Source organism: Lissotriton helveticus, chromosome 2_1 (assembly GCF_964261635.1).
Source record: "Lissotriton helveticus chromosome 2_1, aLisHel1.1, whole genome shotgun sequence".
NCBI lineage: Eukaryota > Metazoa > Chordata > Amphibia > Caudata > Salamandridae > Lissotriton > Lissotriton helveticus.
The window spans coordinates 768346301-768360964 of record NC_136059.1 but is presented as its reverse complement, the minus strand read 5'-3'; the positions used below and the strand labels follow the sequence as shown (position 1 = coordinate 768360964).

Sequence of the window (14664 nt, the reverse complement as noted above, 5' to 3'; positions counted from 1 at the left end):
GTTCACGAATTTGGGCCAACGTAATGCATTTAAAAAAAAAGCCTCGCCAGAACAACACACAACAGGATATCAGCTATCACACACTGCCAGTATAAAGCAGGTCTACATTGCCAGAACCACAAAAGCTTTAAATAGAGGTAATACAAATCTGTGTCTTAAAGGCTCATAATATTTACAAAAGAGGGTAAAGTGAAAAAGTGTTCGAGGGAGAGGTACCGTCACAGGGGCACACCAATATACATTTAGTATCGTACTGACCCAAAGGGAAGAAGAGATTGCATCTGATAAAGCCCAGACGGAACCTGGTCAAGAGTGATCTTTACTAACCTGAGAAAGAAAAGGTTCGATACACTAACATGTCTTATACATAATACAGACTCTCATGGATTGTTGCTCAAGTTCCCTTGCCCCTCCAGCAGCAGATCCACGTCTCACAAACTCTTTTTGGCCCAACCAGCTTCACTTTTTTTTACAGCAAATGTGCAGATAAAAACAACTCTGACCTTCCTAATCTATTGGCAATGTGTTTAACATAGGTTAGCCATGGAATTTTACAGCCTAGAATACATGCCAAAGTCAGAAATAATTTCTCTCTTGCTGTGCGTATTCCCCCTAACTGCAATCCAGTGCAGAAGGGGTGCAAGCTTGATACTGTCAAACCTAAGCCTAATTCTTCATGTAAAAAGAATCATCAGGGACTACCAGGCCCTACTCCAAGCAGTCCACTACAAAAGCAATTCTATGTCAGGACCGGAGGCGAGGATTATGCTCAAATTCTCTCTTCGCTTTAATCACATTTTATGCACAGCAGCTTTTTCAATAAACCAACAACAACTACATTTCCCATAACACTCGGGAAAAAGAAAACCACAGTCTCTATCCAGTCCTTCTTTACTCTTCATGAAAGATCATCCCATAAAGCGTATTGCCACTTCCTGCACTTCCACTTTCTTCGCTGCTCAGCAGCTAGAGATAAGTGCATTTGATTACTCTTCTGAGTGCTGTTGTGGGGAATGTTCTTTGATCGTGTGCGGTCTTGATTGGGGGGGTTTCCCTCCCTTACAGATTCCCTACTCGCCGCGGGAACGCTAGTGCGCTCCTTACGCGGCTGCCCGTTTGTCTTGCTTGCGGTGCGGTCCTCCGACCGCTAGAGCCCGCTGTGGGGGCGACGCGACTGGGGTCCCAGAGCGCGGTGACAGCTTGTTGAGGAGAATCAATCGCGCTCCGATCACCCTTTCATGTCTGCGCCCGAACCGCCTGTGAATCGCCCAGTTTGTCTGGGTCTGTACGTTTCTTTGGCACTTTTGTTAAACGCCCGCTTGGCGGGTCGGTAGTGGTGCGGTGCACCGGGGTTCTGATGTCGCTCATGCCCGACTGTCAGAGGTCGGGTAGGTATAGTTGGAGGGGGACACCCTGCATAGGCCCTTCGGACACCCTGTCAGGCGGCGGATTCCCGTGCAATTGAGGGAGTGTGGGTGTCCTTGGGCTGCTGGCCCGTGAATAAGAGCCTTTGGCCACTTTGCTTGCCTGAGAGACCGTCAGCCCCATATTTCGCCTCGCAAAGCGGTAAGAGAGCTCTTTACATTGGGTCAGCCAGTGAGCAGTGTATACCGGGTGCTTGAGATTTACTAGCTATGGAGCACGAGTATTACGAGGAGGAGCACGACTCCCTAGCCTATTTACAATGGGATGACTATTTTTACGCCAAGGTGGATGATTCTACTCACAAGGCGGTGTCTGACCTCATGACCCCTATGGAGCAGCGTTTAGCTGACAAAATTGAGAAACTCTGCGCGAAGGTGGGTCAACCTTCCCCTGCAGCTCCAGGAACATCGGGTGATTCGGGTCAGGCCTCCGGCGGTCACGGTCCCCCCACCTCCTAAGATGAAGTGCGTCGATGAGGTGGACAAGGATGCTTTTGAACGCCTCAAGCAGGCATTTTTGGAACATACTGCCCCCAGTGTTCTTCCCAAGGCTCCTGTCCCCGCAGGGGACGACCCTGCGCCGGTGTCTCCCGAGACGCAGCAAGGGGATTCCCCGGATGCTTCGGACGATGAAGCTGCTTCGTCACGCTCGTGGAGGCCTTCGGGCACCACGGACCCTCCCCAAGGCGACAATCGCAGATATGTTGGACCTGGATGACATTGTTCATCCCCGCTCTGCGGAGTGGGTCCCGGCAGAAAAAGCGGCCTTGTATTTGGCCTCCCGCCTTAGAAAGCCTTTGGAGAACGAGGCGCGGAGTAGACTGAGGGCGGAGTGCCCTCGTCCAACCTTAGAGGGCAAAGTGTCAATTATTCCAGACATAGAGAGCAAGATGGCGACCTTCTTAGCCAAGTTCATTAAGGAACCCAAGAAGGGGATAGATCGCTCCTGGCGCGCGTGTCAGGACAAGTTGCTTGACATCACCGGTCCCCTTGCCAAGATACTGGACATGGCGGAGGAGGCCCGCGTCTCTGGGTCCCTGATATATCCTGAAGTGTTGTCAGCCTGGGCACAACAAGCGATATGTTTTGTAGGTAATGCTAACTGCGCCCTCTCTACGGAGAGGCGCAGGTCCTTGTTGATTAAGGTTAACCCCAAGCTTGGGGACTTGGCAGGTTCCGAGGCAGGTGCCTCAGCACAGGGAGCGCTCAATGGAGAGCAGTTTATAAAAGAACTTGGTAAGTTTGTGGCTACGTTCACGTCCCTTGACAAGGCGCAGGCCAACATTAAACATGTCTTTACTCCGCGGGTTTTCCGCGGGGCCGGGCTGGGTCGGAGCCGCCCGCCCGGCCGTGGCCAAAACCAGCAGCCCCTGGGCAGGGGGCAAGGCTCCGGGCGCGGACAATACCATTCTGACCAGCGCTTCACCAACTTCTACCCCACTAGGGGTCAACGGGTCCGGGGCCGCGGCTACAGAGGGAATGAGACCAGTTCCAATGGCGAGTGTTTTACCGGCTGCGCCACTGCAGGTTGGGGGCAGGCTGGTGAGTTTTTTCCCCGCTTGTGAAGCGCTTACGGGCGATGCTTGGGTGCTTCAGACAGTCAGGGGCTTCCAGATGGAGTTTTACGGTTCCCCTCGGCAAGAGCGTCTCCCTCGGCCAATAGTTTTCTGCGCGGCAAACGCAGCTTTGATCGACAAAGAGGTGCAAGAGTTGCTCCGCAAAGGAGCGGTGTGTCACACGGAAATCCACCTGTCCGGGTTTGTCAGCAACATTTTCCTGGCGGACAAGACCGACGGGGGTCGGAGGCCTGTGATCAACCTCCGGGAATTCAACGAGTGGCTGGTGTACAGGCATTTCAAAATGGAGGGCATTCATTTGCTCAGGGATGTTCTCTAGCCACTCGACTGGATGGTACGTTTGGATCTGAAAGACGCGTACCTGGTGGTTCCGATTTTTCCCCCTCACAGACGTTTCCTTCAGTTCCTCTGGCAAGGACGGGCTTGCGAGTTCCGTTGTCTGCCTTTCGGTCTCTCCTCTGCCCCATGGTGCTTCACCAAGGTTCTCAAGCCCGTGGTGGAGTACTTGCGGACTCGCGGGGTCCACTTGATCGTCTACTTGAACGATATGCTTCTCTTGAGTCAGAGTCCGTGGCAGTTACGGGATCATCTGCAGTTAGCGGTTTCGCTTCTCCAGTCGTTGGGGTTCATTATCAACAAGAAGAAGTCTCTCTTAGTTCCCACTCAGAGGGCCACCTTCCTGGGGTTCGTAATAGACTCCACCTTAGCCACACTCAGTTTGCCTTCCAGGAAGGTCGCCAAGATCAGGCACGAGATCCAGCAGACCTTGGCCAAACAGGGAACCTCCCTGCGTCAGATCGCTCGGTTGGTAGGCCTCTTTTCGGCATCGATCCAGGCGATCTTCCCGGGGCCACTGCACTACCATGCCCTGCAGCGCCTGAAGGCACACCACCTGCGGAAAGGTCTCACTTATTCACAAGTGGCCCCCTTGACGGACGAAGTGCGCGAGGAGTTAGAGTGGTGGCTTTCCCACATGGAGGCATGGAACGGGAGAGCAATTTTCGGCTCAGCACTGGATTTGGTGATAGAGTCGGACGCCAGCCGCGCAGGCTGGGGTGCGCGGTGTGGAGAGTTTTCCACCGGCGGCAGTTGGTCTCCTCAGGAACAGCTGCTTCACATCAACTGCCTAGAACTCCTGGCCGGCTCCTTTGCGGTCCAGTGCTGCACCAAAGATTGAGTTCATGCCTCAGTCCTGTCGAAGATGGACAATGTGTCGGCTGTGCGGTACATAAACCATCTAGGGGGCACACGCTCCAAGGCGTTAGCGATCATGGCAAAACAGTTTTGGGAATTCTGCCTGGCGTATCAGATCTCGGTGACGGCGGAGTATCTCCCAGGGAAAGAGAATCTGGTGGTGGACTTGCACTCCCATTACCTTCGAGATTCCAGTGTCTGGAAGCTGGATCCGGCGATTTTCCGCCACCTGCAGGAGAGATGGGGTCCCTTCTCAGTCGAACTCTTTGCGTGCCGTCTCGATCGGCAGCTTTCCCGGTTCTTCAGTTGGAGGCCGGATCCTCTGGCTGCGGCGTGCGATGCGTTCAGTCAGGATTGGAGTCGGGAGAGGGGGTACGCCTTTCCCCCGTTTTCCATGATCACCAGGGTGACGGCCCAAGTTTGCCGACAGTTGGCATCTGTAGTGCTGATAACCCCGTGCTGGAGGTCTCAAGTTTGGTTTCCGGTTCTTCTGGGACTTTCTTGGGATTTTCCAATCCGACTCCTCCCAACTCCCCATCTCCTGTTGAGTTCGGAGGGGACTCCCCACCGTCTGGTGGAGGAAGGCTCCCTACAGCTCATAGCATGGCGGATTACAGGCAACGTTGGCGACTGCTGGGCCTTTCGGGGCACGCTGAGCTCTTACTGTACCGAGCTTGGGCAGACAGCACATCCTAACGATTTAAGTCGGCATGGACGCGATGGGTATGCTGGTGTTTACGACAGGAAGTGGATCCCGTGGTCGCCAATGTGATTCATGTTCTGAATTATTTGGCTGAGTTAGCTAAAAAAGGTTTGGCGTATAGGTCCGTGAATGTGGGTCGTTCTGCAATTTCAGCGGGCCATGCTCCAGTGGACGGGGCCCCCTTGGGAGAGCATCCTTTCGTGTGCAAACTCTTGCGGGGCATCTGATTGTCGTTACCACCAGCGCCCCGTTACTCGGTTCTTTGGGATGTGAACCTGGTTCTGAATTTATTGTTGTCTTGGCAACCTAACCGTTTTCTCTCCCGGAAAGAGTTATCGGCTAAGTTAGCCATGTTATTGTGTTTGGTGTCTTGTCGGAGAGTATCTGATGTTCGTGCTCTAGATATCACGGCCAGAGTTTTTTCCCCGGATGGGGTCACTTTCACGGTGAGTAGACGCACAAAATCAAACACACGTACAATATCTTACCCTGCATTCAACGAATCTCCCAAACTTTGTGTGGTACAGTGCTTAAAAGCTTATGAGGAAGCTACGGAGGAAGTTCGTCCAGCAGGCGAACGACAACTTATTATAGCCCTTAAGAAGCCTTTCAAGGCGGTGTCATCTCCCACTATAGCCCGTTGGGTGCGGTGGGTCATGCAGGAAGCAGGTATTAATACTAGAACGTTTGGTGCACACTCCGCTCGGGGTGCGATGGCTTCCAAAGCGTTTAATCTTGGTGTACGTGTGGAGGATCTTATGAGGGCAGCGGATTGGTCGTCGGACTCGACCTTCAAGAGATTTTATTTTAAACCGCTGCTGAATGTGGCCCAGGTAGTGGTCAGTAAGCTTTGAAGGAGCATAATCCTCGCCTCCGGTCCTGACATAGAATAGAAATTTGCCTAGCTTACGAGAAGGTAAGTTTCAGTTCTATTAAGGACGCGGAGGCGAGGATTATCCCGCCCAGCAAACGCGTTGGTTGCTATACCTCACTGTAATGGGCGTAAGTAATTACTTTTCAATTTGAGTTGAAGTGTGCAATATTTTCTGCTGTTATTCAGTGCAGTGGTGTACGCAATGTTCATTGTTTTGCTGGCTTTGAATGTTCACCTTGGTTCTGGACGTTATGTCTGATTGATGTATTTTCTTTCAGGGAATGACCAGACTAAACAGAGTGCCTAACCATAGGAGAGTTCCTCCAGCGAAGAAAGAGGAAGTGCAGGAAGTGGCAATACAATTTATGGTATGATATTTCATAAAGAGTAAAGAAGGACTGGATAGAGACTGTGGTTTTCTTTTTCCCGAGTGGTATGGGAAATGTAGTTATTGGTTTATTGAAAAAGCTGCTGTGCATAAAATGTGATTAAAGCGAAGTAAGAATTTGAGCATAATCCTCACCTCCGCGTCCTTAATAGAATTGAAACTTACCTTCTCGTTGGCTAGGCACATTTCTATTCTCTTCCTGCTGCAACATGGAGAAGTCCCAATACCCCCATATAAATGCCCCAACAATTAAAATAGGTAAGCACTTACGTTCATACACCTTCAACAAGGGCAAAATTGGTTTGCTGCTGACTATAGATGCCAGCTCTAAAACAGTCCCCACAGAGGTACTGAAGCAAGAGCAATGCTTCGATAAACATGGTAATCAGCTGCCCCTGGAGTCAAAAGTTACCCACAAATACGAGAACTCATTGAACCGGTTAATAATTTTCCCCTTTATCACAATGCGCCCGGTATTACATTAGGCCTTGCCACATACCATGTAATGTGTTTTAAATATATTAACTTATAAATCCATGTATTTACCAAAAGCAGCAATAAGGCCACGTAAACATCCATTAGGCGTTTGTGAAAGCAAAACTGCATCAACGGCATAAAGTAAAGCCGGCACACGCTTACCTTTCACTATTGGAAGAGCCTTTCCTTGAGAAACTAAAAAGGGATGCAAACTGCTAATATATAGAAGAAATAAAATAGGGGCTAAAACAGACCCCTGACGCACAACCCCCCAAAAGCTTAAAAAATGTGGTGCACTCACCCTCTATACCATATCTTACAGATGCAATAACCCCTTGCTGTAGTGCCGGTAAGAAGTCGATTATAGGGTAGGGCAGGCCCAGCTTGAGTAATAATTTCCAAAGTTTGGAGCGATTTACCGAATCAAAGGCGCTACTAAGTTCCATAAAGCAAGATATAGGGTTCCTTTTTCGGTAATTGTAAATTTCCCTATCATCAAATGTAGGTTCAGACACTTCTCTTGAGTCCCATGGCCTTCACAGAACCTGTACTGTACAAAACTGAGGATATCAATTTATTGGGACTAGTCCTCAATTCTGAGTAAAATAATATGCCCCACAATCTTGACTATTGAATCAAATAAAGATATTGGTCTATAACATTTGGGATCCTTCCTATTTCCTTTCTTGAAAACTGGTACTATGCAGGCCGTTTGCCATGAGGGAGGTATTTACTGCACAAAGGCAACATTAAGAACATTAGTGATAATAGGTGTTGACAGAGGGATATTCTCTTTAAAGAGGTCCAGCGGCACCCCATCTGGACATAGTGCGTTTTTGGATGGGCTATCCACAATGGTTGCTACAACTTCTCCCATATAGACTTTAATCTCCAGAAGAAAGTGACAATCAACAGCCTTCTCATTCTTCACCAATTTGTCACAGTAGGAATAAATCTGACTGAAGTGATCATGCCAGCATTCAGGGGAAGAAGTGGACCATAAACCCTCTGTGATTACATTGCTATAGCTTCCTTCATTCACAATGTTCCAAAATCTCATAGTATCCTTCATTTTACATGTCTGCACCAGATTCTCACACAATTCAGTTTTTATTTCCAATATCCTAACTTTAATAAATTGCTTATATTCAGGCCTGGCAATGGCACAAACGTATTACCCCTAGGTTCCTGACTAAGTGCCATGCGCAGCTTCTCATTCACAGCTCTACAATAGTCGTCAAATCAACCGTTGCCATTAATCAAGTCCCTCACGAGCAGTTCAATTTTTCGTTAGCTAGGAGAATTTCAACCGAAGAAGGATTATCTACCAATAAATTATCCATGATCAAACCTTGACCCCACCAGGGCAGTCAGTAGAGGTGAAATAAGCACTCTTCATCAACTGACCTTAAACCCACAGGACTTGGGCTAGGGGCAGGGTCGTGCTGGAAGTAGTGTTTTAGGGTTTAGGGTAGTGGTGTGGGGTTAGTGTAGTGTAGGGTTTAAGGGTAGTGTTCTGGGGTTAGTGTAGGGTTTTAGGGTTTCGGGTAGTGCCGGGAGTTGTGCTGGGTAGTGTTTGGGAGGAGGGACAGGACTGGGGCTAGGGGCAGGGTCGTGCTGGGGGTAGTGTTTTAGGGTTTACGGTAGTGTTGTAGTGTTAGTGTAGTTTATTGTTTTAGTGTTTAGTGTAGTGTCGGGGTTTTGTGGGGTAGTGAATGAGTGTAGGGAGCGGAGTAAGGGAATGTGTATGTTAGTGCAGGGGGTAGTGATTTAGGGTTTAGGGTAGTGTAGTGGTGTTTCAGTAGTGTAGGGTAGTGAGTGTTTTAGTGTTTTGGTAGTGTTTTAGATGTGTAGGGTAGTGTATTTTCTATAGTGTTGTGCTTTAAACATTTTTTTCAAAAATATGACACGTTATTCCGCATAACATTTTAATTGCTAGGCACATTTTTACTTCGCATACATTAACCCTTTCAATGTAATGGTATGCGAAGTAAAAAATTGCGTAGTAATTGTTATAACCAAGTAATAACCGCGTAGTAATAGCATGCGAAGTATTGGCATGCGAAATAACATCTCATATTCTCTTTTATGCCCAGATCGGTCTATTCTGTTGGATTACCAAAGCGAATGCAAACAGGTATATCAAGTGTCAATTCAATAGCATTATGGTCACTATGCTCCTGTTCCTTGCCTCCCCCAGAGAAGACAAGCTGACTCAGATCTTCTGTAACAACGTTATAATCAATCACTGTGCTTTGGTCCCATCCCAGGGGCGGCTGGAAGTAGCCAAGCAAAAAAAACACTCGGAAGGGGAGGCGCGGCCAGTTTTGTCGAGGTAGCCTCTGCTCTGCAGTCTGCTGTCCCCAAAATAGTGGTGTGCTGCAGACCATAGTCAGCGGTTGACTACAGGAAGCCACCCATCTGCACCAGCAGCATCTGCCACCTCACCGGCCAGTGCGTCCTTTCAACACCCAGGGACAAGGCCTCAACGGCGGTGATAGTGGATCTCAGGCCAGGGAGCTTTTGCAGTGAGCTCCTTCCCCGGTCAGCACTTGCGCTGTTTTAAAAACTTGGCACCAAATAAGCTGGTGAAAGGTAGTATTTCTTACAAATGAGGTCCAAATGCCCTAACTATTAATGCTTCTATTACCCCAGGATTACACACAGTGAGCGACCCAGAATACCCTTGAGGGCTTGGGAGATAATGATAGAAGGGTAGAAGTGCCTTCAAGGGAATTTGTTTACATCAACTTAAGTTATTTCAACCAAACTTGGAGGGATAAGTAAATAAACCCTGTGTGGATTCAATCTTTCTATGAATACTGCAACTCACATAACATTAAACAAATCAAAACTACATCAAAACACAAGAACTGACAAGGTGTATAGACAAAAGGTTTTTATCACAAAATAATTGAATCAATATATACAGTAAAACAAAGGTCTGAAGGTCTATAGATAATAAAAAAATATATAACACAACAGAACCTAAGAACACCTATCCAATACAGTACAATAAATGATACAAAAGGAAGAGGTGAAAGTCGACGTTTCGGTCTCTTTAGAAAATACTTTTTGAGACCATCTTCAGGACTGGAGTCAATAAAAACTGTATAATGACCAACCGTAACCTTAATTTAGGTCAGGGACAGTTGAATAAATTCAAGAGGACGAACATCAAAGCGATTAAGGATCTCAAAGTCTGACCCATAGAGGACGTTGATGTGGATCCGCGTTAATTAAATAACGTGCCTCGATCTCTATCAAGCTTGGAGTGAGGTTTACTCTTGAACTGAGAAACGCTAAGGCACGCATTAGAACGGAGACCTGTGCTCACGCTGAGACGGTTGTTTCTCTAGCCCGAAATCACACTGTGCTAGATCTGACACGCGCTACAGGAAGATTAATTCTTCGTAAAACGTGCAGAATTGATCCCAATTTTGGTTTGGATTAAGAAATATATAAATGCAGGACATCCTAGTCTGCTCAGCCCCGTTAGTCGACTTAAGACTTTGAGATCCTTAATCGCTTTGATGTTCGTCCTCTTGAATTTATTCAACTGTCCCTGACCTAAATTAAGGTTACGGTTGGTCATTATACAGTTTTTATTGACTCCAGTCCTGAAGATGGTCTCAAAAAGTATTTTCTAAAGAGACCGAAACGTCGACTTTCACCTCTTCCTTTTGTATCATTTATTGTACTGTATTGGATAGGTGTTCTTAGGTTCTGTTGTGTTATATATTTTTTTATTATCTATAGACCTTCAGACCTTTGTTTTACTGTATATATTGATTCAATTATTTTGTGATAAAAACCTTTTGTCTATACACCTTGTCAGTTCTTGTGTTTTGATGTAGTTTTGATTTGTTTAATGTTATGTGAGTTGCAGTATTCATAGAAAGATTGAATCCACACAGGGTTTATTTACTTATCCCTCCAAGTTTGGTTGAAATAACTTAAGTTGATGTAAACAAATTCCCTTGAAGGCACTTCTACCCTTCTATCTATTACCCCAGGGCAGCTTTTAAATGTCTCTCTCATCTGCTTTCTTAACCAAATCCTGTTTTACTCGTTGGAATTTGAGGTACCTAGCAGGTGGGTACAATCTTGAAAACTGGTGGGAACAGCCTGTCCCACTTTGGCATCTTGTTTTGAATTAGAGTCTTATCAAGACCGCAAGAAGATAAAAGCAATCTCCGTTGTTGCACAATAGTTGCATTCTCACCCGCTGGGTAGAACCACAAAGCTAACCCGTACATCATTTGCCTAATTTGTACATGCATGTTTAATTTTATATTATTATGAGAATGTACTTCCACACATTTATCATTCTGCTCTGTAAATCAATCTTATGTCTAAATATAAGGCAGCAGGACATTTCCAATGTATTTAGCAAACAATAACATGTTATTCAATAGCCTTTTCCAACACTGATAAATGATGGTGAAATGATTAATATAGAATATGAGAAGCTACACACACACACTTCAACACATTTATATGATAGCCCTAGCAGATAATCTTTAAGGCCCATCATATCTGTGCTCCTTCACGCATGAGGGTTATTTAAGTAACAAAAGTAATTTCCAGAATTGGTTCCCTGAAAATATCCACGCGCCATACGGCAAAATCAGCAAAATGTGGTCTTTCGAAATCTCTCGCTGCCTGTGATGCCTAGATCCACACAGCCCGCAATATCAACAATCTTGTGACTGCTGATTGTGAAGCTGTTAGGGAAGGGCTTTCGCGTCAGTCTGGCATTGGGGACCAACTGAACACATGAGGACATCATGCTCATAACTCCATCGTTATTAAGGTTTGTGACATCCATCTCAGAGTAATGTCACTCTGAAGATTATGTCCTGGGTCCTCCTCATGAGTTCAATGTTAACTATAAAATGGGATACTGAGCCAGAATGAACAATTTTGGTTGGCATCGTCCTATCAGTTAACAAGAACCTACAAGTTAAACTGTCCGGAATATGGGATAACCTGCCTGTCCTAGAACTACTGTGTAGTTTTATGAAGGTTTTCCATGAATCCAGGGTATCCGGTGTTTCCAGAAGCAGTAATTTAAAGTTCTGAAACACCAGGACACTACAATTTGCACAGCAAAGTATCCCTCCTCGCCCCGTATATTGCTGTGCAGTGGACTGACAAACGTACGACACTGAGCAAAAGCCTGGCATTTCCCGTTGACGGAGCAATTTTTCATTGTGATTTGGTCAAGAACCAAGACACACTGTGTCACAGCAAGGTTTTGATGTTGGGCACAAGAAATGTGAAGGCGAGATACAGAGACTATTCACCGTCGATGTATCAGTCTGCGACTGAACACACGGAAAACCATACTCTAATGCTACTCTATCCCACTCCAAGAATGCCCAGATTAGACATTGGTGGTGTGCGGCTAAAACTCTGACTTAGTCAACACATTGGCTCCACCATCTCCTTAATGGCTCACCTTTTCACTATCCAGCACAAGGCTTATGGAGGGATATCTCACAAGTACCTCCCTCGTCCCAAGGTTAGGTTTTAGGGCCCTTTTACTTGTGGTTAGTGGAACTGACGGTTCTATAATGCTACTAGACGGCAATTTATGGATGGTATGTGATGGTGCTCTCAAGGAATGAATAAGAAAACCCATTATATGTGGGTAGGGGAAAACATGAAAAGGTAGAGTACATAGGGAGCCCAAACACTCTCCAGTGACTTAGGGTCCATCTCTTCCCTAATGACAGATAACCTAATGATACATCCGGCTGCTGGCTGTTAACGAAGATTGGTATCTGTAGCTCCTCACAGCTTTTAACCAGGTGACAGTCTTTCATTTAACTATGGATTCCCAAGTCTCTCCGCAAAAGAGATGATGGGGTTTGGAAACTCTGGAAAACTTCAGACTACATAATGATGTAAACAAGGGCCTACTTGAGTAAAGCAGGGAGGTGGTAAGGGAGAATCACCCTCGGTACTATATTCTGCGATGAAGGTCCAGACATGAAAGAAGCTGTGGAAATCAGGTGGCACAGCTTGTAATGAGGCTTAAGGAAGATACGCCATCTACAATTTACCACTGCCTCACCACATAATGTTGTACAAAGTATACACATAAAAGTGTAGATAATTCAAATGTTATCGAAAAGTGGCAAAAGTGCAAAATGAAGTGCCATATAAAAAAAAACTTGTTAAAAAGAAATTAAACTCACCTCAGGTGGACCGATCCTAAGGTCTGTTTGTGTCTGATTCTGAAACTGCAGCAGATGATGGCACACGTGTGATACTGGTGAAGATAATCACTGAATATTTTATAAGAGACTTAACAATTAAGCAGCTAGAAATGGCTTACCTCTGCCTTACTTCAGAGTGAACAAAATAGTGATTGGCTAGTAAAAAATACCTAAATGTTTCACCGCCACCATTGCCTACAGATCCAGGGAGATTCTGGATAGGCAGTAGCCCAGGCTTGCTGCTGCATCTGTGTTCTCTTTCAGCCCGATTGTGAACTAGAATTTTTAGAGCGTACAATTCTCCCTTACTTGCTTCTAAGGTCTGACATTGCAGAGGGAAGAAACGGGAGGGAGAACTTGCACGATAAATTTGCATATGCCGTGCCTGATCATTTACTCAGCAATGATCATATGAAATGCATTACATATGCATCCATGAGTTGTCAAGAAGCACTAAATTCAATGGCTGCGATCCATGAATATGCAAATTCTCCAGTAGATGTCATTTCCACTGACTGGATCGAGCAGTCTTTTATTCATTCAAGGCAAGCAAACAATGTAAACGTCAGCATGTCTGTCTTTGGCTGTTAGTCAGCCATTTGATAATGAAGCAAAATGATTCATACACCAATAATACAACAAACATTGAACAAGCCAATAAGTCAGGCTTTAACGAGCTGGCACATCCAAACAAACCAATGAACACCGCTATTTCCGAGTGTTAGCACATTAAAGACAGGCATACTGGGCTCGCCAATACCAGGTGTCCTGAGGGTGAAAAGGATTTTCATTGTCCCAAGTACTCCAGTCACTGCTTTTGACTAGCATCAACGCCATTTTAGGTCACGTGTTGAAATTGGCACCATCTTCGGGCCATTTCTGGAGGCAGTCGGCACATGCCTAGTATGGCCTGAACACAGCACCAGGGCTGGTTGGTTCTGTGCAGATGCAGTACTAGTGCGCCCTTCCTAAAGCAAAAACTCCATGATCTGCAATCGGTGATTGACTGCAGGAGACCACACGGGACATCTCAAACTCCCACAGATGCTCAGGGGTCGCATGTAAGCATCTAAGGTCCGCCCACTGGAGAGGTAAGCATCTAAGGTCCGCCCACTGGAGAGGCTGAGCTGGCCGCACAGTGGCAGACGTCGTGTTACTGGTTCTTTGGTTTCCCTTCCCCTGATAATATTGTACAGTGATGAAAGATCCACTATTTGAGTGTGTTTGTGAGCGTGCTTTTTTTTGTGTGCATGAAGGAAGCCTGCAGAGCTTCTGCATGTGCTGTACTTGTGCTGGCTATTGTAGTAAAGAAACTAAATAAAAAATGTAATGCTCGCTGAAATACATGTAAGAGTAGAAAAAAAAGCTTGCAGTGTAACGAGTCACTATACTTTTCGGATGTGAAAGAGTCCCTCGTGCATGGTAATGCAAGCACTCCCCATGTGATACAACAGACAGAAAACGGCATGAGGTGAAAGGTAAATACTTTTCTGGGAGGAGCCAAAGAATACTTTATATGTATATTTTAAATACAAAAACGCTGCAGACAGCGGCACTGTGAAGCTTGACCTACAAAGGGCCTAAAACGCAGCCAGACCAACTAGCTTTGGCGATGTGTATTTAGTAGCGCGTGTGCTCTGTCTACTAACGGATATAGGTGCTCTGGCTTCATTTTCTTGTAGGCTGCTTGAATGGCAATGGCCTTTAATCGAATTAGATTATGCATCTTCTGGCTAAGTATTCAGTACTCATTTGTCAGGTGGCCTCTGTTTCCACTAATCATGGAAGCTGGTATATCCT

General features: G+C 46.2%; 2 protein-coding genes across 23 annotated transcripts in view; one reads left to right on the top strand and one right to left on the bottom strand.

Annotated features, from left to right (window-relative positions):
- The window catches only part of FER (FER tyrosine kinase), a 1039778-nt gene that overhangs the window by 478804 nt on the left and 546310 nt on the right, over positions 1 to 14664 (bottom strand). The gene's annotated exons all lie outside the window — the stretch shown is intronic.
- LOC144818244 (uncharacterized) overlaps positions 972 to 14664 on the top strand; it is a 273766-nt gene continuing 260073 nt past the window's right edge. For 20 of the 22 annotated variants that reach the window (XM_078675481.1, XM_078675480.1, XM_078675474.1 and 17 more), the window contains exon 1: positions 972 to 6140. In XM_078675481.1, coding sequence (XP_078531607.1) covers positions 3467 to 4891 — 1425 coding nt within the window. In that variant the 5' untranslated portion in view covers positions 972 to 3466 and the 3' untranslated portion in view covers positions 4892 to 6140. The remainder of the gene's footprint in view (positions 6141 to 14664) is intronic. The other 2 variants (XR_013607077.1, XR_013607076.1) reach the window with 2 other exon arrangements.